General features: G+C 41.4%; 1 protein-coding gene across 1 annotated transcript in view; it reads left to right on the top strand.

The window, feature by feature from the left end:
• Positions 1-7,182: 7,182 nt before the first annotated feature.
• The window catches only part of Nrg1 (neuregulin 1), a 201,991-nt gene continuing 182,355 nt past the window's right edge, over positions 7,183-26,818 (top strand). Inside the window, exon 1 of the mRNA XM_059245068.1 lies at positions 7,183-7,433. Within this exon, the coding sequence (XP_059101051.1) occupies positions 7,334-7,433 (100 nt within the window). The 5' untranslated portion in view covers positions 7,183-7,333. The remainder of the gene's footprint in view (positions 7,434-26,818) is intronic.

Below are 26,818 nucleotides of genomic sequence, written 5' to 3'. Positions count from 1 at the left end.
AGAAGCCACCATTGTAACTATTAGATAGTTTGGAGAGATAAGTAAAGATTTTTTAATCTATTTTTAAATTCTCTTTATATTGATTTACTTCATTATTTTATGTCTATGAGTGTGCCTAGTGTCCACAGAGGTCAGAAAAGGGCATCAGATTCTCTGGGACTGCAGTTATAGGTCGTTATGAACCACCATGTGTGTGTTTGGAATTGAAATCAAGTCTTCTGTAAGAGCAACACGTGCTCTTAGCTGCCTAGCTAACTCTCCAGACCAAGATTTTTACTTTTCAATTTGTTTTTAAAAAGCATACTTTGTTGGCTATGTAGAGGGCTTCTAGAGTATATATAAGGTTACAACCCCAGCATTGCAATAAAAACCAATCAACCAACCAATAGCTTATTTTAACATAAGTTACTCCAAAGGGCCATGCTTGGTATCATAATCGTAATTATCACTTAAAAATTTGTATATTATAGTCTTATGGTATGTGGGAAAGAAATTGTATTGATCTTAATTTGTTCACTAATTAACAACCTTGCTTGAAGATTAGATACATGCAGTATGAGACATGCAAGATGGAATATGAAATAGTCTGTCCTCAGGGAGATGCATACCCAGTAGAAGCAGATTATTACATATTTCACAAGAAAGTAATTAGAAACTGGGGGAATTGTTACGAAGGAGTTACCAAATGTGTGATGGGAGATTAAAATAGTATCATGAAACTGGTTTGAAAGACAGAAAAAAAGTGTTTTCTAAGCAAAGAAAGTCAGCCCAGACCTGAACAATAGAGAGAGTCTGGCAAAGCACGGGAGAATTTCAGGCAGAGGAAACAGAAACACGAAGGCGCTGAGGCTGGGGAATGGCCGAGTCTTTTGTGCTTGGTGCAGGAAGACCCCAGTGTGTGTGAGGAGGTGAGAGGAAGCTGGAGGTAGGCACTTCCTAGCTCTGCAAGGGCACTGGCTGCGGTTCTCAGAAGCAGAGTGACTGGGTTGGAATTACATTTCAGAAAGGTGCCTCTGACTGCCGTGTGGGGCAAAAATAAACAGGAGAAATGATCATCAGGTTGAAAACTTCTCTACAGTCACATCAAAGGAAGCTTGGAGGCTTGGATTTAGACGGTACTTGGAAAAGAGGAGGGATGAAGACCCAAGTCAAAGTGACAGGACATGGGGGTAGCCTTGTGGAGATCATGAGTAGTTGATGGAGAGAAAATGGTAACGTCGGAACCAGGCTTTTTATATTCATTCTGTCCCATTAAAACTCATTCTAGGCCTGGTGTGGTGATGTACACCTTTAAATCCAGCACTTGGGAGGCAGAGAAAGGAGGATCTTTGAGTTTGAGGCCTGGTAGACAGGTAGCTAGGAGGCTCCAGGACAGCCAGGGTTGCATAGAGAACAAAGAACACTTATTCTAAAATGCTAGCCAAAAGTTAGGAGTTCTTTGTAGGTGCAAAGCATAGTGTTAGGAATTCTAATGGTCAGTTGTGCAGAAAGACCACAAATGGACATACAGTCTCTGTCTTCCATATGCTCATATTCACATACAATGTCACTACCAAAAGAAGAAAAAAAAGTAACTATAAAGCTATACTATATATGCATATATACAAATAGATGTATGATATGTGAATGTCTCTATATATGTAGGTTTATGTACATAAATATGTATGTAATGTAAATTTAAGATATTTGCATCAAATGTACATGTGACTTAAGGGCACAGTGTGAAACTGAGAAAGAATAACTAAAAGATTGGGTAGTGTGCTAATTATTGTTTTGTTTTTATTAACTTGACTCAATCTAGAGTCATGTGGAAAGAGGGACCCTTGATTGAATAATTGCCTCTATCAGATTGGCCTGTAGGTATGTCTGTGGGATATTTTCTTGATTAGTGATTGATGTGGAAGGGTTCAGCCCACTATGGGCAGTGGTATCCCTGGGCTGGTGGTTCTGGGTTGAATAAGAAAACAAGATGAGCAAACCTCGGTAAGCAGGCCAGCACTCCATGGTGATTCTACTTCAGTTCCTGCCTCCAGGCTCCTGCCCTGAGCTCCCTCTAAGACAGATGTGAAGGGGTGTGCGAGCCAAATAAGCCCTTTCTTCCCCACAGTGGCATTGTCAGTATTTATGACAGCAATAGAAAGCAAACTCAGATGGGCAGCATCCTTTTCTCAAAAGGAATTAATGTTTTCTTAGAAACCATTGTCTTACACATCTGTCTTATTACCAAAGAAGCATGATGGTGGCTACATTTGTAGAAGAAAAGAAAGATGGTCTGACCCAAGTTCAGTTCCTGAGAAGGTAAAAGAAAGAGAGAGCAGGGGAGGGGGTTGGGGAAGGAAGTAAACAAACATTAATATTAGCAGTATCATCTATTTAATCCAAGTTGCAGATCATGGGAGTATAATTATGAATAATCATATCGTTAATAATAATGGCACATGAAAGTAACTATCAGTGTGGCATAATTATTCAAGTCACACAAGCAGAAACACATAGACATACCTTTTAGAATGTTTTAGATTACGAATTCACAATTTTGTTATAAAACCGACTTGCATGAGCCGGCTTTTTGGAACCTAGTGCCTATGCTGAGACACTTTGCTCAGCCTTGGTGCAGGGAAGAGGGGACTAGACCTGCCTCAACTGAATGTTCCAGGCTCTGCTGACTCCCCAGGGGAGACCTTGCCTTAGAGGAGGTGGGAATGGGGGGTGGTTTGAGGGGGAAGGCTGGGAGGTGGGAGGAGGGAGGACAGGGGAATCCGTGGTTGATATGTAAAATGAATAGAAAAATCTCTTAATAAAAAAGAAAAAAATCCAACTTGCTGATGGAATATGATTAGTTAGCAATTCTATTAATTATTTGCCGAATGTAATGGGGGAGATGACCCCTACTTTTGCCAGGAAACCATACTTTTTTTCAAAAGCACATTGTTTACTAAGGTGCTTTTCTTCTCGTATCCTCTGGCATGGGACCATTTTTAACTCTACTTAGTCTCATATGTATTTTTGACTATGCATTATTTATAGGGATAGCAGGACAGTGACAGTGAGAATATTCTCTACTAACTATATAACTGTCCTATTATTATTACTATATAACTATATAACTGACCATTATTACAACTATAGTAGAGATGACAGACTATACTTGAAATTAGTCGAGGTGAATTGATCACAAAGCTAATGAACTTTCAAGGCCCCTTTAGTGTTCTTGGGCCTAGATTTTTGTTTTGTTCCTGGTGATGTGGAGTCAACCCAGGGCTTCTCATACACTGAAGCATACATACACTCTGAATTTCATGTCCATCTCAAATTCGTATTTCTGAATTTGCAGTATTTTCCTTCAAAAAAGTTTCCCCAAATTTTATGAGCTTCAGGCTTTAGAAAATTTATCTAGCCTTCTGCATTGAATAATTACTTTGTTTTTTATGTCTTTCTCACAAGATTTCAGTTTTCCATGAACCAGGGCAGTATTTGTGTTCTTCCATCATCCATCATTTCTTCAGGAAATGCTTGGTGAATGAATCAATCACACCGATCTGGACTTGATTCTGGAGAGAGTTCCTTTTAATTAATTCCTGTGTTTTTATTAACATCAACTTTGTCACAGCATTTTCCAAGGTCATCTTTGTTTAAATCACCTTGTTACTTTATTTTAAGAAGTGAGAAGTATCCAAAGATTTGTATCTAGTTCTCATTCCTGTCAAGAATGTATGTTTTGCAAAAGTGAAATTACATTAGTTCTTTTTCATTTTTTTCCTTTAATTTTTTCCTTGGATTAGACCCCAAAGGAATTATTAAAAGAATATATTTAACCAACTTTGTAGATTTGAAGACTTCCCAAAGGCAAGTCTTGTTGAAAAAACCTGCAATGGTCCACAACAGCACTTCTTAAAGCTAATGTTTTATGTAAGATCTATATTTCACCTTTATTTCTCGAAGTGATTACATAATTTTCTGCCGTTTTTTCTGCTTGACATGCATTTACAGTTTGGTGTATAAGCTGGAAGCTGACAAGCCATGTTTGATCCCCATTCTAGGAGCTGAACAATATGCAACAAATTCATTAAAACATGAAGTTATTTCATCTTGAAAAGTTTCAATTGAGGTTTACATTTGATATATTATATCTAACTTTTGTTTTTAATGGCTACAGTCCCACTCTGAAGCCCAGGCTGGCCTTCAGGCTCCTGGTGGAACTCTTGCCTCATCCTCCAAAGGATGCTCAGAGACTACAAGATGAACAAACCATCACACCTGGCATTACGTTTTTTTTTTTTTTTTTTTTTTTTAAAGAATACTTTTCCTTTTCAGTCCTTAAATCAGCTCCAGGGTATTTTTAAAAACACCAAAAACACTTCATTTGCCACTTACTGACCACAGAAATTAATAATTTAAGGACAATTTCGAAGTCTTGACAAATCTCATAAATATTTTAATGATAAAAGAAATCTACTTTTTGGGTTAATCTTTCAGTTGGCTGTAAACAATGTAGCAGAATATACTCAAGAAATTAACACAAAATAATATGAAGAATAAAGACTTGAACAATATATTAGTAGAAGAAAAAAATTGACTTTGCTGTAAATTTCCTGCTAATTAGCTGCACTTGACAATAAAACAGGATTCCAGAATCGGGCATAGTTCTAGGAAGCGGCCTTGCCATTCAAGTGCCTCTCTATCAGATGTCTGGAAAGTTCTTTCAACACCCATTTCTGCAACTCTAGTCCCCATTTCCTCCTCTTCCTGTATCATCTAACTAAGTTTAAAAAAAAATCATGTAATGCTAAGTTATACTTCCTCATCAAATCCATCCATTCCTCATTCCTACAGTTTCCATGGGAACGCTGCTGATGTTTTTTATTTGGAAGTTATTGGCACGTCAATCATCTTTCTTCATTATTTTAGTTGGGGAGGTTTGTCAACTATCGCAATTACTTTATTCAAACAGAAAATTTTCATCAAGTGTAGGTCTCCTTTACCCTCATGGAGATATTCTTACTAATTAAGAAGGTGTTCTGGGAAGTAAAGTGTCTAGACCCCAAACAAAGGAGACAGAAGAAATTATTCCCATAGGCTTGGGTTTTTATTATCCATGTATTTGGCAAGACCTTACATTTTGTTTTAAAATCCAAAACGCGAGTTTGCCTTCAGTCCTTTGATTCTTAAACGTTCCTGTCTGACAGCATGTGGGTAGTAATTCTGAAGCCCTCAAAATGCCTCCCATCCTCCAGATAAGTACCCTCATGAAATGAAAGGGCTTCTGCTTGCAGCAGCTTGCTGCCCCTTGCTGGCTGAGCAGTGGCCCCTCCTGGGAAAGTGGAGTTATTTCAGCCAGCTCTGGGGCCCATCTTCCTTTCCCTCCATAGAGAGACACTGCAGTGCTGTTCACTGAGTAATCTTTTCTCGGGTTCTGCCGTTTGTGTGGCACAGTGAGATTTGTACCTGGCGTTTGTTGGAAGGCTATCAAGATATCTGGACACTAACGTTTAAGAATAAAGAACGATGCCAGTAATGTTGAGGTATCTCTTAACAATTACACCCATCTTACAGAGTTTGATTCTTAGCCCAGTGCAAATTAAAGTAGAATAAAATGATTTTCAAGACAATTTAAAAATGCTTTTGCAATTCTCCTTCCTACATATGTATGAAAGGTGTACTCCAGATTTCACCTTTATTTAAATCGTGGCAGCTAGAGAACACAGAGCAAGCTGTAGATAGCAATGGATCAGTTAGCATTGACTCCAGGAAGCGAAAAGGCAGGAGCCAAGTCACTCTGAAAGCGGGATAGCTGGAGAATATTGATCGTTTGCATGAGTCGGGGTTCTCGACCACAGCTCTCAGTCACAGTAAATGAGCCGACTTAGGTTGACTCTGGAGTAATGATAACAGCGTCTTTACCCGGAGACTACTGTGGATCACTCAGTGGTGGGGGTGACTCTAGCTTTTGACTTTTGTCCTTAGCAGCAGAATTCTTTCTTGATTTAACTGCTCCTTAGTGTTCTCCACCAGAGGGAGGATACAGGAAAACTAGGATCCATGCGCCCTTCCCAGAGAGTCTAATTCGGGAAAACTGGCGCCAATGAACTAATGCTCTAGACTTCACTTCACTTCTATCGTCCCGGGGGGCGGAGGGGAAGGGCTACCGTAGAGATGTTACTGACAATGGTGAACCATGGCTCATCAGTTCCTTTGGAAATTAACTTGTAATAAGAGATACTGTGCTTTAAAAGAGGCTATTTTAAAAGCAAAATTGGAGCTGGGAAATCCAACAAGCGTGTTGTTAAGCACACGATGGCAGGCACATGCTCAAGGAGCAGACGTACGAAGTGCAAGCTATTCATGCTTGAAGTTCACAGACCCCCTTCCTGGGTACCTCCAACTCCCTTCCACCCCAGACTTCACCTTCGCCCTCCATGCCAGAGGGAAGCTCCCGTAAAGTGAGAAAGAAAGAAACCCTTCTGGGAAAATAGCAACTGTCCCTCCCTCTCCCGGGGGCTCCAGATCTCTAGAGCCTTCGTTGTGGGGCAGGTGCCCACGGTTGCAAACTTTTCTCCATCTCCCTCCACTTTTCAAGGCTCGGAGGATCAGCTCGGTGGCTGCGGCAGCCTGCCGAGGACTTGTGAGCGCCAGGGTCGGTCCCTTCCTGGCCTCTGGGGACTGCTCGGATCGGTCCCGCGGCGGCGGCAGAGTCAGAGCAGCTTCCAGCGACCCCTGTCGGGTGTTCCAGGCAGCCGCTGGGCTCGGCCGCCCCCAGCCAGGCTGGGCCGCCAGAAGAAAGGGGCTGAGCCGCGATCGCCCAGCTCAGGCTCCTCCCGGTGGCGTGTCTGCGCCTCGGGGTGGGGGTGTGGTGGGGAAGAGGGAGGGGGCGAGGCGAGGGGAGGGTGCGAAGGAGGCGCCAGCGTCCAACCTGCGGGCAATTGAAAAAGAGCCGGCTAGGACTTCCCCAAAACTTGTGGGAACTCCGAGCGGCGCGGACGGCAGGAACGGAGCGGCGGCCGCCAGGCGATGCGAGCGCAGACCGGACGGTGATCACCTTTCCTTCTTCGGGCTGTAAGGGAGCGAGACCGAGGCCACCGGAGCGAGGCCACGCCGGAGCCGGCAGCGGCGGGACCCGGGACACTAGAGCAGCCCCGGAGTCATCCCAGACGGAGCGGACGCTCCAGGTGACCGAGTCCACGCCGCTCCCCGCAGGCGACAGGCGACGCCCCCACGCAGCCCGGCTGCTCGCTCTTCCCTCCGGGGACAAACTTTTCTCTGAGCCCCTGGACCAAACTTGTCGCGCGTCACCGTCGCCCAGCCGGTTCCGCGGAGAGCGCTCATCTTCGGCGAGATGTCTGAGCGCAAAGAAGGCAGAGGCAAGGGGAAGGGCAAGAAGAAGGACCGGGGATCCCGCGGGAAGCCCGCGCCCGGCGAGGGCGACCCAAGCCCAGGTGAGTGCCTGCAGCCCCGCTACTCCCGGGCGGACGCCTCCCCGGGTTCCGTGTGTCCCAGCGCAGCGCTCCCCGCGCTTGACCCGGCCCCGGCGTGGCGGAACCCCGCGCTTCCCTGCGGGGCTCACCTCCACCTGGCACCCCGCGCCCTGAGCGCACCGCGAGCCCGGCCGTCCCGCCCGGACCCTCCCGGGTCCTCCGTGCCTCCTGCTCCCCGGCTTGGCCCTCGGTCCCCGCGTCGGTCGTGGAGCCCAGCCCCGGGAATGCGGCTCCGAGTGCGGGACCGCTGCCGGCTGCGCGTGCCCTGCGGGCCAAGGGCTTTGAGCGGGCCCCGCCTGCCCTCTAGCGAGGGAAGCGGGTACGGGCTCCGGGTCCGAGAGCCTGCGCCCTACCGCGTGGGCCAGGCTGCGCGGAGGGTGGTCGAGGGGGAAAAGGGCGGCGTGGGCGCCCGGGCGTCGGCGCGGTGGGCGGAGGGAAGCGGTGCACAGCCGCGGTGCGAGCCTGGCTTTGCCCTGATTGCGTGCTGCGATAGGGAAACCCAGAGCAGCTGAGAGGGATTCCTAAAGGTCAGCGAAGCACGCAGAACCCGGCCAGGTGCCAAGATTCAGGTCGGCTCTGAATAAATTCTACGAACTCTTGCTTTAGCGGTTCTAGCTTTCACGGTCACCCTGATACCCATGGCTAGTTTAGTTTCCCAAGAGATGTCAGAAAGTAACCATTTATCCAAATTTTGAACCCCAGTTGCTTACTGGTTATATATAGAAAGAAAAAAAAGGAGTTAAGGCTTTTTGTAAAGCGATCTTTTTAATCCACCATCAGAACACAACGTCAATGACGGTGTCACCCTAGATCTCCTTAGGAAAGGCTAATGCACTGACTGGCCGCTAAATAGATGCTTAAGGGGTGAAGCATGAGGGGGTCTTTACTTTCCCTCTGCAATCCCCTACGGTCGATCTGGATGCCTTGTGTCACCTAGAGCATCCCCAGCACACATATTATGAAGTACTTCTGGGGAAATTAACCACAACTTGTGCAGCCTGTGCCTCAAGAAGATAGCCGACGTATCTGCTCCGTGCAGGAAGAAAACAAACCACATTTTCTTAGTACACTCCTTGGAATCACTCAGCATTTCAGAACTTGGATTGTTGGCAGAGACCCTAAGCAAGGTTTAGAACAAAACAGAAAGCGAACAGAGGGTAATTGTTTAGCCGCTGGCCGTTCTTGTGTCTGCATAAAGAGTACTGCTCATGAGATTCACCTCAGTTACCCCGCATGAGTCTTTCTGAAGGTAGACTGACGACGGTCCCCTAATGTTTACTGTGTATTTTGGAGATTAAATATAACGTTGTACTCAAAGTATGAAATGGGGAGCAGGATTAATGTCATCGTAGTATGTTAAAGAGATCCAGACCTAATAAATACTGTAAAGGTACAAGGAACGTTTGGTTTCCCTTGCTACCACTTGTGGCGTCTAGTTTCAGAAGTTTGTGTGGGCCGCTTAGATCAGCGGTTCTCAACACGTGGGTCGCGACCTCCCTGGGTGGGGCAAGAGACCTTTCCCTTCACAGGGGTCGCCTATCAGAGATCCTGCATATGAGATATTTACATTACGGCTCATAACAGTAGCAACATTACAGTTACAAAGTGGCAACTAAACAATGTTTTTGGTTGGGGGTCAGCACAACACGGAGGAACTGTATTTAAGGGTCACAGCATTGGGAAGGTTGGGAACCTGTGCCTTTGATGCGCTCATGCATTAAGGTGGGGTGGTGGTCTGATTAGCGTCCCTTTCAGTAGCAGGTTTACCTCCTGTCAAGGGTTCACGTGGCCCACGTAACACAGATGTTTTAGTGATTTAGCGGTGTGGGTTAGAAGTTTTACTGCTGTCCGGTGTGGCCCTTACTCACCAGGTCGGCAGCTGTCTCAGGACTACCTAATGTTCTCTTTAAGAGAGAATGCTACAGCTTCCTTGATTGTTTGTGTGGTCCCACAGCTGTGACTCCCTCCAAACAGAGACATTAAGTGATATCTTCCCCACCCCCCACGCCATTTCCCCGGAAAAAATTGGGATGGGCTTGTCTGTGGGGTAGATTTTTTAGTATATTTGTTTCCTGTCAGGGTATGATACTTTCTGGGGTAGAGACACGTTTTACCCACTCCAGAAGAATTTTTATCGCCTTTAGGATACTGCCAACAGATTAAACCAGATAAAGAGTATTCATTTGATTTGCAAAGGGTCACCTTGAAATTTGAATGATGTAGGAGCATGAGGCATTAGATAGTCCTTCTTGGGAATTAGTGATTCTGTGTTTGCCTTGCTACTTTTCCTTCTAGTGGTAAATGCCAGTCTGCTTTTCCTTATTGAAGAAGATGAGCAGCTCATAGTCACGTGATGTGTGGGGAACTCCACACTCTTTCTGGATCCTTTTTTTTCTGGCTTGTAGGTCTGTGGCATCCTCAACAACGTGTACACTTGCCACGCAGCCACATTTAGGATTTACAAGGACAACCATCTCTTGAGTTGTTCCCGTGCTGGTGACCTTCAATACCAAGTGTCACCCTTTCCTGAAAACAACCACGGAAGCAGTGTGTGTGTGTGTGGGGGGGTCCTTGGTGATGCACATGGGCTGCTGAGGCCTCTCTGTGGATGTTCTCACATCAGCTTTACAACAGCTGAGATGGCTGAGGGGACTCAGGCCTGCTGTGCTCTTCGTCATATGCACAGGCGTAAACACATCTGTGGTGGGAACTCTTCAGGAGACAAGCACCTTTTAACCTGCTGTATGACAGGGCCATTTGATGTGTCACACGTATTTGGCAATGTTTCCTATCGTCGATGTAGTTAACAAATACCGAATTGCACACTATTGGGACTGCAGATGTTCAACCGAATTATTTATTCCAGAATGATGGCTAGTATTGGTCCCACACCCTTGAGGCCATTGATTATTCTTCTCTGCACAAAATAAGTAACCTCAGTGAAACCCTGGGCTTTGTGTAGCAGATCCATGTATCGAGGGCCCCATAATGTCCCCAGCCTCCTACAAGCTGGACTTCCCAGATCCTGCCTCCGATTGAGTCATTCGGCTTAGTATTTTCCTTTAGAAGCCTGAATTACAAAACCAGTTTTTCTTTTTATTCTGTCAATTTACCAATGACTTCAGACCTTCCTTAAGATTGCTGATGTTTTTCTTATTTTGTACAGTATTCATTTTGTTACTGTTTTGCCCCTTAAATGACCTGGCATGAATCTGTTATCACACCTAGTACAGACCTGGAACTATTATGTGCTATTTCATGCCTGGTGGATAGGGTATTTGTGAGTGGAAAACTGTAGAAACGTATCCCAAAAAGCTAGGCACAGGCTGTACGTGCCTCAAATGATATCACCCACCTGCTTCCTTAACTAAATGGCTCCAAAGGCTGAAGTGCCTGTAAACATTCTTGGAAATAAAGTACCCTGTCACTAACAGGGCAGTCTGTGTTTACAGAACAAGGAGGAATGTCCAGTGATCTGTTTCAACCTGGTTACTTGTAACTGCTTACATTATGTAATTATTAAAAACATTAAAGATTATTTACAGAACAAAATAGAACTTGTTATAAGGAACTAAAATATCAGGGAGCATGAGGGAAGCTTGAATACTGTTTTCATATATACAAAGTGATGAAATGGTACTAATGAGATAAAACTAATTCTATTAGTATTAGAAGAAGGTGCTAAGGAGCATATGTATGTATATATTCACATGTATGTAGGTATATGTGTATATGTAATATCAGAAAGTATTGGACCATAGTGTGAACAGTAAATATATTTCCAATGTGCCCCTCAATCTTTTTCTATTCAGAGTAATGGAAATTGCTGTTAATTAGAGATAGTGTTCCAGGCAGTGTAATGCATGCATTGTGTATTATATCATTTTAAGAGCAGAAAATACAAAAGTGTCTGAGTGTTAGGCAGCATGCCCTAGCCCTTAGTTCTCTAGACAGATTGCCTGGATTTAAACCCTAGCCTCACCAAATACCCTTTAGCTGTAAATTCATGGGAAAGTAACTTAATCTTTCTGTGCCTAAGTTTCCTTTTTTGTAAAGTGGAGATAATTCCTGACTCTCTGGAGTGTGAACAAGATAACCCAGGAAAGCATGCTGACTATTGGCCAACAGGGACTCTGTACCCAGCACATGCAGGCTTTCTTTATCAGATTGCTCAAGGAAGGAATTGTCTGCAAGGATATGTGACATAATTTTCAGAATTTACCTTTTATGGGAAGGAAAACCCAGTGCTGACCTTACATTAGAGTGGGTATAAATATTAATATGGACTACCTGTAAAGATAGAGAAAAGTGAGAACATCAAGTTTCATAACGGCATATATGTATTATGAAAACATTGCTGAGCTCAATCTAAATATTGAAAGTAAGTGAGGTGCAACAGGATTTTATCTGGCAGGAAAATGTTGAGGTTTCAAGCTGCAAGATTTTGAAACCCGATTCCTTTTCTGGCAACATTTTAGGAGTTGCTGTTTAAGCCTCCTTTTGTAGTACAGAATATGTAGTCTTCTCTCTTGGGACTTGTGTAAATTACAGCCACTGAAAAACAAAGTATGCATCAACATGTCCTTTCCTATCTTTTTTATCAGGGCTAACAATATATTGCCAGGAAAAATCATAGGCCCGGCTGCAGGTATTTTGAAATAGAAGCAAAACAAGGAATACAATAAATCTATATTTCTTGATATGTTCATTTCTTTTCCTCTCTCACTAGAATGGCTATATGTCACGTTTAAGGTTCCGAGGAATATAATGGATTCTTACCAGATCAGAGTTCTAGTACTTTTACCAAAGTAAAAATTTGAATTGAACACTACTGATTGTTTATTGGGTTCTGTCAAGAGAGAAGAAATCACACCAAGGACCAGTATTTTGGGGGGAGTTATTGAATTTGCTCCAAGAAGAACAAACCACACTTTTCTTGGTTAGCTAACCCCGAAACTCTTCCCCTTGGCAAATAGAAGAAATAATACTAAGCATTAAGTCATATTGGTTTACTTTATTTTAATGGAGGGAAAATATACCTATTAATTAGCAGACATAAAGCAAATGAAAGGAACAAGTGGAATTTCTGTTCATCCTGATTCTGTTTGTATCTGCATGAGTTTTGGTTGATTGAAAGGAAAGAACAAAAAGCAAGCTACCAAAATACCAATAGATGTCAGTGTTTGTTGCTTTAGAAGAAGTGAGGTGTTAGAAAAAAAATACACAGCTTAATTCATCCTGTTTATTGAACACAAAGCTAGCTACTTGTAAAAGCTTGATTTCGATCATTCTGTCTAATCTTGTTTACAAAGCTACATTTTGCTAGTGAAGAATCATGTTTAGATCTCTTCTTCTAAATATTAAAAATACCTAAAAATACCTTACAAGCACAGAGCCCTCGGTTTGCTCCCCCGAGTTCACATTAAAAAAAGAGCCTGGTGGTGTCTGCATGTAAATTCATCACTGGGGAGGTGGAGACAGGCAAATCCAGGGGCTGGCTCGCCAGCCAGCCTAACTTACTTGGAAAGTCCCAGGCTAGTGAGAGACTCGCAAAGTACTGTATGGCCCATGAGGGCCGTCTTCTGTCCTCCACATGTATGCCCACACATGTGCATGCCTTCTTGTACACACAGGAATGTGAACAAGCACACAATGCCTCTGCAGTAAGTTCCCCCAAGACTTCAGAAGGGAGGTAGAAAGCTTGCTAATCGATGCTTTCGGAAAGTGAAGTAGCAAAATTATTGGAGCATGTTGCGTCACATCGATTAAGATATGCCCATTTTTTGTGTCCCCTTGATAGCAAGTAGTCAAGTTTATTTTTGAGTCAGCCTCAAGGGAGACAGGTCAGATACTCGCCATTTTCTTCTTTCTTTCTCTTGCAAGTGACACCTTCCTCTGGCCTCCAGAGGGTGCTCCGAGAGCATCACACTGCTATTCCCCAAAGACTACTTCTGCCTTTTCCTTTTTAGTTTTTCCAGTATTCTGGCCAATATAGAAAATGAACAATGTCTTGATTTGATCAAGGTTAGCTGATTTGGATAGATTGGTTTTTTTTTTCTTAGCTAAACAGTAGCTTCAATTCATTAAGAATTCTGAGTCAGAATATTACCAGATATCATAGTGGTGGTCCTTACCAGGCGAAATCATTTGGCCAGATGAATTCTCACTGGCAGTTTTCTCCAAAGAGCCAGACATCTACAAGGTCTTTCTAGGTACCTCTTGTCCAGTTAGGGTTCAAGTAGTACTGGTGAGGAAGTTTAGTTGTATTTGGAAGTTTCCTTCTGGCCTTAGCCACTTCTCAGAAAGCACCATAACTGAACAAAAGGTGTTTACCAACAGGTTTGTTTCTGTGTCATTAGCTCAGGTCCTATCAAAGAACTCTGATACGCACATTTCTGAAAAAAAGTTAGAGTAGTTCTTGAGAACCATGGGCTAAGGTCATAGTAGTGCAGACCCATAACTCCTGTTACTTAATGGTTCACCTGTTATGAAGTTTTAAAGTTTTATTTTTGATTTTATGCGTGTCTATGTGTATGTGCACTTGGATGTAGGTGCCTGTGGAGGCCAAAAGAGGGCATCAGATCCCTTGGAGCAGGAGGTATGGGTGTTTGTGAGCTGTCCAGTGTGGGTGCTGGGGACTAAACTCAGCCAACTGCCTTAACCTTTAAGTCACCTCTTCAGCTTGTTCATGCATGATCTGTCCCACCCTGTAATGGCCATATCTGTCTTGATTCCCGCATTGTATCATTTCCTTGTGTAAAGTGTAATATAGTTGACATTGCTTCTTGATGAAGACAGGTATTTCTGATAGGAACAGCCTTTGCTCTGCCCCAGTGTCCCAACGCTTTCCTCTCAGAGCTTCAGTAGAAAGGCAGCTGCCTGTTCTGGGCAACTGCTGAGATTTAGTTTGATGATGTTGGAGTCAGGGAATATTAGTAGGCTGAACCATATGAAATTGTTGGTTTTATAGGCCATGCATGACTGGCTACCCTAAATGTCATAGAGTTCCATATCAGAGATTTTTTTTTTGATAATTTGACTTTATGCTTCATATATTATTTTAAATAATGTAGTGATGCTGATCACTTTGAAAGTATCTTAGAAGTTTTAGTGATGAAAAAGACTAAAGACATATATGAAAGCTGTGCTGGGGAATAATTGAAGAAGTAGCATTTTCTGTAGTCGGGTGATGAGGCTCCTCAGATATCCACAAAGGATGAAGTCAGCGTAAAGCTAGAGGGCTGGGCAACAACAGCTTTTACATGGAGAAAAAAAAAAAAGTGGCAATTTTGACTGTGAAGCCTAAGTCTTATTTGGCTTAACATACCGTTTTTTCATGCTCTCTCTTCATTACCAGGTTTCTGCAGAGAAGTACTACAGCTGTGAGTAGGGAACACTGATGACTGGTAAATAAATCCAGGCTTTATTTTAGTGAATAATATGAAACTAGAAAAGCCCTCCACCCCAACACCGCCTTCAGAAACATTTGGTGAGACAGGTCTTTCTTTGTAGAGCTATCTGGCCTGGACTTGCTGCGTATAGACCAGGCTAGCCCCCAAACTCACAGGGATGACCTGACTCTGTTTTTCCAGTGCTGGAAATAAGGGTGTGCCTGGGTCAGTTCACTTTTACACTTACATCAGATTGGGTTTTCTCCTACTATCAAGTGAAGATATGTTTCCTGATATTTATAGATACTTATACATTATTTTAAATATATTTATTCAATTTTATGTGTATGTATGTAGGAAGTTTTTGAGGTTACAAGAGACATCAGATCCCCTGGAACTGGAGTTACAGATGGTTGTGAGCTGCCATGTGGGTACTGGGAACTGAACTTGGGTCCTCCATAAAAACAAAAACTGTGTTCTTAACCACTGAGCCATCTCTCTAGCCCCATATATACTTATATTTCTGTAAGATGGCTATATTTATAAATTCAAAATTTAGGTAAAGCCAGCTTTTAAAATATGCTTTTCTGATTGTAAGTTGTCATACACAAAATGTCCCAATTTTAGAGACCGAAGTTATATTTTTAAGTAGAGCATAGTATCTTTATTCCATAGCAAATCTAAAGCCAGCCATTATATGGAATATCTACATTCCAATTTTGAGAGCTTGGGCTGTAGCTCAGTTGTAGAGTATTTGCCTAAATTCCAATTTTGATTATTCTTCTTAAATAAAAATGCATTTTATAAATATGTAGGGAACTGTTTTAGATACTAACTTATATGAAAGATCTCAAAAATTGAAAGTTGAAATTCGCACACATTTAATAACTTTGAAACTTCTATTTCAATTTGATTTAATATAAAACTTTAATATTGGTTATTCTTAGGAAAATTTTCTTATTTTTAAAACGGATCTTTATATATGTATGTATGAGTATATGTGCCACACACACATACCTGATGCCTGATGAGGACAGAGATGGTATTGGATCTCCTGGAACTAGAGTTACAGGTAGTTGTAAGTCACCTGATTGATGTGGTTGCTAGAAACTGGACGCGGGTCCTCTATAGGAGCAATATATGCTCTTGACCACTGAGCCATTTCTCCAGCCTAAGTCTTTTAAGAAGTCTCCCCAAGGAAGAATGTCACTGGCTGGTTTCAGGAAGCCACTTAAAAACGTGCCCAGTCCCAAACTCTGTACATCTCATTGACCCTCTATAGGTTAGAATCCACTGTCTGGAGCTTCAAGTGTTGCTTGGTGTTTTACACTTTCATTATCAATTACATTACACCACACACACACACACACACACACACACACACACACATACACACACACACACACACACACACACACACACACACACACACACACAAACCCCCCACCCCCACAATAAAAGGAAAGAAAGAAAAAGAAAACTCTCAGAGTTGAAAAAAAAGTACCTATTTATCCCCTTTCTCATGAGTTAATTGAAGAGATTTTATTTAAAAAAGAAGTCTCCCTATTTTATACTTAAAAATATTTGTTTCATTTAACTGTTTCATATCATTTATTTCAGAATTTTACCTTGACTATAGAAATAGGAAATAGCAGTTAATATGTAAGGTCATTAAAAAAGGCATCCAGAGCCAAAGAATAGGAGGTATCAGATAAAAGGTATTTAATAGAAAACTATCATTCACAGCAAGAGTGTTCTTTTATAGCAACAGTTCTCAACCTGTGGGCCGCGACGATCGCAAAATGCATATTTCCAATTGTTTTAGGAACAGAGATACCCCTCAGTAGCAAAATTACAGATATGAAGGAGCAACAAAAGTAAATTAATGGTTAGGGGTCTCCACAGCATGAGACACTGTATTAAAGAGTCACAGCATTAGGAAGGTTGAGAACCATTGTTTTATAGAAACCAGGGCATATGCTGTTATGAAATGTTACACTAAATTCTTTCTCTTTTCAAGTTTGTCTGTACTTGGAAAGTTTTCTAGTTGTCAGTGAGTGTGTTCATTCTTCCATGTTCCCCACCCCAGGGTTCCTTGAGCTTTATTTTTAGCCATACGTGAGGACAATGAGGGGTTGGTCCCTTTCGTTAATAGTAATTGCCATAATATAGGCTTCAAACTAAGAGAAGTTATTTTGGATAACCATACAATTGAGAACCCACAATGTGCTTATTTGTATTAAATTTAACAGTGTCTGTTATAATATTTTTATTGCTCTTTCCTTTTTTCCTCTATTCTCTCCCTACTTCCAACTTGGAGGATTTACTTTCTCCGTATGAGTTAATCCTACATTAAGGATTATGGGTAATAAGTAAAAGGATTGTATGTCTTTATTTTTTGTATCCTTACATGCAGATTTCTGGATACCAGCCATTTGTAAGTTCAGTTGGGGTCAATTGTGGGCTAAAACATGAACCTCCAGGCAGCAGTTCATATGGAATCGAGGACAGGACATTTTAAATCATTCAATGACTGTTAGAAGCTTGAATGATGTTTATGTTAAGGAGCCTAGTTTTATATCTCTCCAAACCCAGTAGAGTGAAGGAAGTGTGGGTGATATTATTTTGCATTTATTTATTTATTTGTGTGTGTGTATGTGTGTGTGTGTGTGTGTGTGTGTATGTGTGTGTGTGTGTTGTGTTAGGAGTTGTGAATGAAAACTTGCCACCATGTGTGGAGTGGGCAGGGAACAGCTTGTGGAAACTGGTTCTCTCTCCATCATGTGAGTTCTAGCCATCCAACTCAGACTGTCAGGCATGGCAGCCAGCACCTTTACCCAGCCAGCCATCTAGCAGGTCCCTACACTTTGAACTCACATCCACATGTTCTCTGAGGTGTTGGCTAGAACAGAGTCTCCCTAAAAAAGATACTCTTTGGTTCACATGCTGGTGTCATCACCCCCACTTGACAGCTGATCTAGTCCTCTCCACCCAAGGATTCTAAGGACTCTTGCGTCAGTCTAGAGCTAAGCAGGTCATTGTGTTCTTCCAAATTTGTCTGTCCTTATCACCTTAATGTAAAAGCTCTCTCACCTGAATGTGTCCACTAACATCTGAGGCTGTCTAACTAAAATGGTCTTAGAGTGTTCCTGTGTGTGTGTGTGTGTGTGTGTGTGTGTGTGTGTGTGTGTGTCTGTGAACATGTGCGCACACACACACATAGTGCTGAAAATCAAACTGAGGGTCTTGAACATGCTACCTAGGAAGCTTTCTGCTGTTGAGTTATGAGTTACACCCTATCATCAAGGATTCTTGTCTTTGAGTCCAACCCAGCAGCACGGGCCTGTCGTCCCAGTTACACAGAAGGCTGAGGCAGGAGGATCACATTATAAAGGTCTGCCTGGGATACAGAGTGAGTTCAAGGTCCACTTAGTGGGCTCTTTTCTCAAAATTAAAAGTAAAGTGAGGGCTGGAGATACAGTGCAGTGGTGGAAAACTTGAGTTATGAGCACAAAGCCCTGGGTTCCCCAGTACCCCACCCCTCCAAATGTGTTATCTTTGTGTACAGTGCATTTCAGAACACACCATGAAGATGTGACTTTGAACATAACCTCAGACGTTTCTGTGACACATCAGTGGTCATCTGACTTCGAGACTGCCTTTAGTTTTAGGAAAGAGAAATACCTGTTTTAATCCTGACTGTGGCAGGGATTTCATTGAAGATTAGAAAGAGAACAGTGATCAATAGACAAGGTCCCAGCTCTGTCTCTCATTGCTTGATGTGAGGTTAGGTATAACCCTTCCCTGCCCTGACTCCGTCAGTGATCACGGTCTGTAAGCCTCCATCTCCATACTTAATACACACATGGACAGTAATCTATGAGATGTGTGTGACAATCCTGGGGTTAAAGTTTTATAGTATGCCTGATGGAGCAAAACTAAAATGTCAGCTTTATTTAAAAATACTAGTTTTGTTAATAAAACATACTAAGTATTTTTTTAATCTCTTTTCCTCTAATGTTAGCTCTTACTTCATGTGGTTACCAGTGTCTGCCCATGTTTAAGCCCACAGGAGATAACTTTATCAACATTGTATGTCTTTTTACTGGGTCTTATGCATAGAGGTTCTTGTGCTAGCACCACTTAGGAAATATATTTCTGGAATAATTCCTGAAACTTGGAAGATTGGTGAGGGTTCTATATAAATTTGTGATACCTTTGCATGAAGGACAGCTGGACATTCTTAATTTGAGATGCAGGTTGAACTTTAGCATGCACAGAGAAACTCCTTTTCAAGGGGTACAGTAACCTGTGGTGGGTGTTGTCTGAATGGTTTGGTAGTGCATGCTCCTGCATTTTATTATTTAAACATTTATGAACTTCATACATGAGCACTGTTTCTACATCACTCCTGCCCTTCCCATCTCCCTTGCCCACCTCTCCCTTCCCAATTCTTCACCACTTCTTTAATTATTATGGTTATGTGTATGTGTACATATATGGATATATGAGCACATGTATATACCCCCTCCTAGTCCATTTAGTGCTGCTCCTATGGACACGTGTCCAGGGCTTAAGATTGTATAAACTGTACGGGACTTCTTTTCTGGAGGAAACTGATCCTCTTTCCAGCAGCCATTGACCCCACCCCCTATAGCTTGCCATCTTGTTTATGTGTTTTAAATACACTTACCCATATTCTCGATCTTTCAAAATGTATGCCCATTACTTCCTTATATATCATCCTTCCATTTGTAGCTTCCCATGGTTTGAAGTCAAGGATAGTGTCTAGATAACTGCCGTGCATACTGTGCCTAGTACTGTACTTCACATATGAGTTTGTAAAATAAATGACTGAAACTAACATATGATTATATATGCATTTATGTATGTATTATATATGTTAAATGTACATATGGATGAATGTATGTACCACTATAGACTATTTCCAGAAACAAAAGGATGAATGATTATGTTCTGTGAATTGATTTGGTAGGCATTTTATTGTGTTATGAGACATAGCGTGTTCATTGTGTTAAGTAGGTTTCATTAGTGTAGTAAGTAGATCCTAATTTTGTCTGTATGCATCAGAAACCGATTCTATATTCTTCTAGCATATTCAGTATTCTCTGCCAAGAGGGAACCAGAAATATACTGACACTAAGCATAGCATTTCACTGTCAAAATTTTTGATGCATTTTCACTCAAATTTTATTTTCAATTTCATTTTTGAGGTTGTATTTTAATTGCAACATTTCTCTCTTCCCTTTCCTCCCTCTAAACCCTCCTGTATACTGCTCCCCAATCTCCTTCAAATACGTGGCCTCCTTTTTTCATCAATTGTTACTGTAGGCATATATTTTTAATAACTAAGAAAAGGAGGTACTGCACTGAGGCCCATTGGATGGTAGATTTTTATAAACAGCTATAATGTCAGCAATACTGAAAATTATTACCATCTATTTCTGGGAAAAATATTGAAGGCCTATACATTGTCCTCGGAAGGATTAGATCAAATACAGGCAATAGATTGTGATTATGACTTGTAGTGAGGTCACCTGGCCCTGGACATGGACTCTTCCCTGGGGGAACTGCTTATGCATTATCCACTTTGGGAAAGAGTTATACTTATAGGAATTATGGAAATGAGCTTGTGGGTTTGTCAGGAGAAAACCAATTATTTGAATGCTGAGTTGAATGGAAAATGAAATACATGCTTTTCCATATATTAAATTCAATAGAAATGGGAGACTTATGTCTTGAGGGTTTGAGTTTTTTTTTTTAAAAAGCATGTTGATTACATTGTGTGTTCCCACTTGTCCTCAATCTGACAGCAAGAGAAGTATCTGTAGAAATAGTTACTTACTATATTTTAATATTTGGGGGAGAAATTGTGCATTTTAAGTGTTGTCTACATTATATTTACTGTTCATCAAAAGAGACTATGATCCACTTCCAGCAGGCAGGAGAAACAGGGGCCAGTCCTTCTCGGGGAATGAGGAGAAGCTAACGGAGGGAGGGATAGAGTTTCCAGATCTGATGGATGTAAGACCTTCTGTAGGACAAGGGCCTCTAACTTGGACAGTGCACAAGCAAAAAAGCATGTGATTTCCCACAGTGCGCTGCCACTTACAGAAGAAACATGGAGCCTTAGATTGTTACCAGTTTCCTCCGCGTGGAAGCATTGCTGCTTTTTGAGAGTGCAACCACATTCTATAAAAGGAAATGTGTTTTCAGTGTCGACTCCATTCTTCCACATGGACAGTGAGAGGAAGAGAGAAAACTACTAGTTGCAGGATACGATTTAGTAGTCTGGGGATGATACTCTACAAAGAAAAATGCCATTGGTCCTGGTCTCACAGGACACATGCTGTTTGGGAAAACTTTAAGGGACCTGTGCCTCTGACATGACAGGACACAGCAAAAGAGAGGTACCAGGTTAGATATGAGGTATTTCGAAATTACTGTCAACTTTAAACACAAACGCCACATTGACGCTCATGTTTGCGCAGTTCCACAGTTGGCTGCTTTAGCGTGATCAAGATACAGATGTATCAAGCAAACAGTTGTCTCACAATTCTCCCAAGACAGAAAAAAAAAAAAATTGGAAAGATGCCCAGTATTTTGCTAGTGTTTTTAATATGTTATCTAAGTATAAAAAAAAAATTCCCACAGAGATCTTCTAAGAATCTGATATTTGATTATGCATGGAGCAGTTCTTTGTTGAACATTTTCCTGGTACGTTAAGCAAAGAATGGACATCCTTTTCATTATTCTATATCAGGGCACATTTGTCACTCAAAACTTCCTTCTTGTCACTAATGGCTTTGTGGAAAAGATAAATACTTCAACTTTACTCTGAGAAATGAGAAATGAGGAATAATTACATGTTGATTATGTGATTTAGGTTCTACATGTCAAATTTATACATCCTCGAACATGTGGTGACATGTTTTTTGTGGCCGTAAGCTTCCTTTGCATTTACTTTCAAAAGCAATTGGTAGGGCTGACAGTGTAGCTCAGTGATGGAATGCACAGTTCCCTGGATTTGCTCCCGGTACCATGAAACAAAAGCATTAATAATTACAGTTAACAATTATAATTGACTAGAGCTGCTTTCTAAGGTGGTAGATATACTTTTCTATAGGATTGCTTTTTATAATTACTCACTGAAATGATATGTCAGAGTTTGTATAAAATGCTGAACTATTAAGCTAGACATTAAGGCATGTAAATAACCCATTATTCCCATTTGGAAGAATTTTTGAGTGTTTATAGGTGCATGTTTTCATATCTTATATCTCCACAATTTTTACCGGAGGTTGTTATTTCCCCAGAGCTAAGTCTTCCTTACAGAGTAGGATGTCACCCAAGGGTAGTATGGAGCTGGGGACGTACTCTGGAGTGTAGAAGTATTAGTGGCCCATTTAGAACTGTTAGTTATGGCAGCAATTTGGCTATTATGACACTCTCAGGCAACTGGAAAATGTCAGTGCAGGTCACCAGACCCTGAACTGATCAGTCATTATTTTTGTGGTTTAAATTTGCATAATTGACTTTAAAACTCTCAATATTTAACCAATGCTTAATTATTCTGCCCAGTGAATGGAATTTCAATTTTTTTTTCATCTGAAAGTCTTACTTATCCTAAAATATTTTTGTCCCATTTTGTTTTAAGCATTTAGAGGCAGTTAAGAGGTAGACAGATGCAATGTAATAGCTAATAGTCATAGATTGCTCTGACCATTGTCTGCACGTAATGTTTGCTATGTTGTCAGTTTGACCTATAAATATATAACAGACATATAAATACATAACAGTTAAGTAATGAAGGAATCCATATTAGAAATTGCCAGGTAGAGTTAATGCCAGGTGTCAACTTGACACACCTGGGAAGAGGAAGCCTCAGCTGAAGAATTGCCTCCATTGGATTGGCCTGTGGGCCTGTGTATAAGGCATTTTCCTAATTGCTAATTAATGTAGGAGGGCCTAGCACACTGTGGTCAGTTCCATCCTGGGCAGGTGGCTCTGGACTGTACAAGAAAGTAGACTGAACAAGTCATGGGGGGCAAGCCTTTAAACGGTGTTCCTCCATGGGCTTTGCTTCAGTTTCTGACTCTAGGTTCCTGTCTTGGTGTTCCCTAATGATGGACCATAACCTGTTAGGCAAATAAGCCCTTTCCTGCCCACATGACTTTTGCTCATGTCTTTTTTTTTTTCACAGCAATAGAAAAGCAAACTACAACAGTGCTTAAACATGAAGGTCATATGCCATCAGTCTTGGGAAAAGTCAGTGTTAGAGCTCAACAGGTAATGTCAGTGGTCACCAGCTTGAATTATTATTATTATTACTATTATTATTATTATTATTACTATTGATAAAGGAATCATTTGGGTCCAATCTGAACATGAATCCCAGAAAAAGAAGACACATCTTTGGATTTTATATAGAGATTTTAATTATTACATTATTATAGTTTTAAATCTAAGAAATTGATTCTAGATGTGAATTCAGATTCTTTTTCTAGTGGTTTGGGCATATTAGGCTTCTAGGTAAGAGACACGGATTTATTTCTGTCCCGTTAAGTAACATCTTGGAAGATAGACATGTTTGATAGGATTTTACTTCAATACCTGCAGGAAATTTAAATCAACCAAATCTTTTTATCTTTACGTTCCTTATTACACTATCTTACACAATACAGTCAGTTTCATCTGAAAAGATGGCCGTTGAAGTCATAATGTCATACCATGGAAATGATGCTACTAAGAGTGTGCTTATGAATGGGATTTCTACATGATGCAGGTGTGGGCTGCCACATTCTGAAAGCCCTTAATTCAGGAGACCCCTTGATTGAGAAAGAGATGTTTGGATGTGCTATAGATGTTCTTTGTTAGAAACAGCTTCATCCAAAAAATGCTCAAGAACCTTTGTACCTAGACAGCTGCTGAGACACTAAGTTACTCTTGGGAGTGTTAGCTACTGATCATGCTCTGATGAGATGTGACATTTTACTACCAACAACCCAGAGGTCTTGTACTCTGTCACTGGCTTTGCAGGGTAAAGGTTCAATTTTCATTAGGGGGATTTATTATTTATTTAGGTAATTAGGTTGTTATTGCTACCACTGTTCATCATCATCATCATCATCATTATCATCATTATTATTGGGGAAACTTAGGCATGAGAGATGCAGTAATTTTTTTCTGTCCTTAGAGGATGATTGTTTAGTTCAGATCATTATTCACAGGATTTGGCAAATATACTAAAACCGAAGACTCAGCATATTATGGGTTTTGTCTAGGCCTCAAATGGAATTTTCCTAGGGAATGGAGGGAATAAGTATTCAGATTGGAACTTCACAGGATAATGATACTTCATGGATTGTATCACAGGGAGGAGCTTTGCCTTGAGGATAATGCAGCTCCTTTGAGGCTAGTAGAGACACATTAAGTTTGCTGACTCATGTTCGGCTAGCTTCATTAATGAGGGAATTAAACAGTGACTAGAAAGGGACTTGAGGAGTCCATTGGGAGGGCATCCAAGGAACAGAGAGGACAACTGCCACTTTCCAGACTGTCATGGACTGCAAGGAGTTCTGGGTCATAAACAGGAAGTGCTTCTGGACCCAGGCTGAGAGTGCGGGAGGGTGAAAGCCTTGTGGGTGAGTGCAAGTGCGTGCGTGTGTGTGTGTGTGTGTGTGTGTGTGTGTGTGTGTGTGTGTGTGTGTGTGAGAGAGAGAGAGAGAGAGAGAGAGACAGAGAGACAGAGAGACAGAGAGACAGACAGAGAGAGAGACAGAGACAGAGAGGAGTTGATAAATCACCTCCTCCTCCTCGGGGGAAGAGGAGCAGACACCTTGGTCAAAGAGCCCCATATGTTGGCACAGATAGAACAAAGGGAAGCAGACTATGTTTCTGTGACTTTAGCCATCATTTAAATATTTAGGCATTGATCCCTATCCTAGAAACTATCAAGTAAAAAAATCTTAGATGTAGTAGAACATTATGTTCCCAAATCCGATTTTATTAGCTTAATGGTCTCTCGTTTTGTGTGGTATGCCCCTGGTGCACTGTCACCTGGAATCTTCCTAGGTGAATCTCTTTTTGGGAAGCTGAAGTTATTTGGAAATGACTGCTGTACATATCTAGGCAAATAACAAATTGGTGTTGTGTGGAAAGAGTTTGTCTCCCATGGAACAACAATTGGTGAGAGATACAGTAGTGAGGTGTAATTCACCTTAGCAACCACCTCAGTTTACTAATGTATATGAATAATGTAGAGGAAATATGGAAAGTAAATTGTCAACATATCATAAAGGATACATACTAAAAAAATCCAGAAGGCAGTATAGAGAAGTTCTCTGTGAAAATTACATACTGATTGTGAAGTGTAGCCTTTCAGCTACCCTTAATTTACTTATTCCTTCCAAGCATGTTATATAACTGGAGCTTTATGGAATTTATGTGCTGTGGAATCCTGGGAGTACACAAAGAAGTAAAAATGGTAGGCCAGGGAGCACCCTTGAGAAGCTACTTCTTAGTAGCAATTATTTTTGTAACATGGGTGCTAGAACCCAGCCCTTCTTCATGACAGCTGTGTGCTTTAATCCAGTATCTCATCCTAAGACCCAAGAAAGTATCTGGGGTTTTGTTTTCTTTTCTTTTTCTTTCTTTCTTTCTTTCTTTCTTTTTCTTTCTTTCTTTCTTTCTTTCCTTCCTTCCTTCCTTCCTTCCTTCCTTCCTTCCTTCCTTCCTTCCTTCCTTCCTTTCTTTCTTTCTTTCTTTCTTTCTTTCTTTCTTTCCTCCTCCCCTCTCCTCCTCCTCCTTTTCCTCCTCTCCTCCTTTTTTTGGGGGAGGTGGTCAGGGCTTGAATTCCACATGTAGCATGTGGCATGTGGCATGTAGCTGAGATTATGCCTGCCTCCACCTCCAAAGTGCCAGGAGTAGGGGTGGGTGCCCTAGTCCTGCTGGCTCTGAAATTCTTACCACATATCATTTCCCCATCGGTCATTTATTGTCTTTAGATATAGGCTTCTTTTTCTTAATTTCTACATGTTACTTTCCTTTATTTTTATATAGTGTTTATTTGATTTTTCCAGAGAGGCTCCCCTTCATCAAGGAGATTTTCTTTCAACCCAATTGACATTTTAGTTTTTCTTACTGTGCCGGTCATAGTACCCAGGGCTTACACATTCCAGTCAACTACTCCCCGACTGAGCTACACCCAGCCCTCTGTTGATCATCTTAACTGAGCAAACACAATATTCAGCTGATTTACAATACCATATGTTTCAGATGTAGTTACTGAGTTGCCATTAGGTGCTTCAGTGAAAGGACACCTTTCAGATTTCCACAGCTAACCCCCCAGTGCATCTGCTCTCTTATTGATAAAGCAGGCATTTCATTTGACAAGCTGCAGACAGCTTTTGAAGGGAAGAGGATTAAGCATTAATGGTTATTAAATCTTCAGTGATATATGGGAAATTAATTTCTTTACTTTTTTTTTTTTGTAGGCCTTGGAGAGAACATAGGGCCTTGCCCATACTAGACATTGCTCTACCACTAAGCTCCGTCTAGCCCTGAGGACTCATTTTGATTGCTTTTTTTTTTCATATTAAAAAATCATTGAGTGTACCTACTCCAAAGCATAAGATGTTCTCTGTCACCACAATCATAATTAAGTATGTATTAATAAGATATAGTCTACAAATCAAAGATCAAAGGAGAACTAAAGAAAAAAGTTGACTTTCCTCATATAATATAGCCTCCCTCATACACACACACACACACACACACACACACACACACACACACATACATATTTATGTAAAATGGGCAAGAATCAGGTGTTTCATCAGTGGCCCAGAGATATATTTAGGTGCTGTGTCCCCAGCCCCATTTGTCACCAGGAAAGAATCAATTCTACTTTTTCCTTTCTTTCTCCATGGCCCA

Source organism: Peromyscus eremicus, chromosome 17 (assembly GCF_949786415.1).
Source record: "Peromyscus eremicus chromosome 17, PerEre_H2_v1, whole genome shotgun sequence".
Taxonomy (NCBI): Eukaryota; Metazoa; Chordata; class Mammalia; order Rodentia; family Cricetidae; genus Peromyscus; species Peromyscus eremicus.
This window is presented reverse-complemented; position numbering and strand designations above follow the sequence as displayed.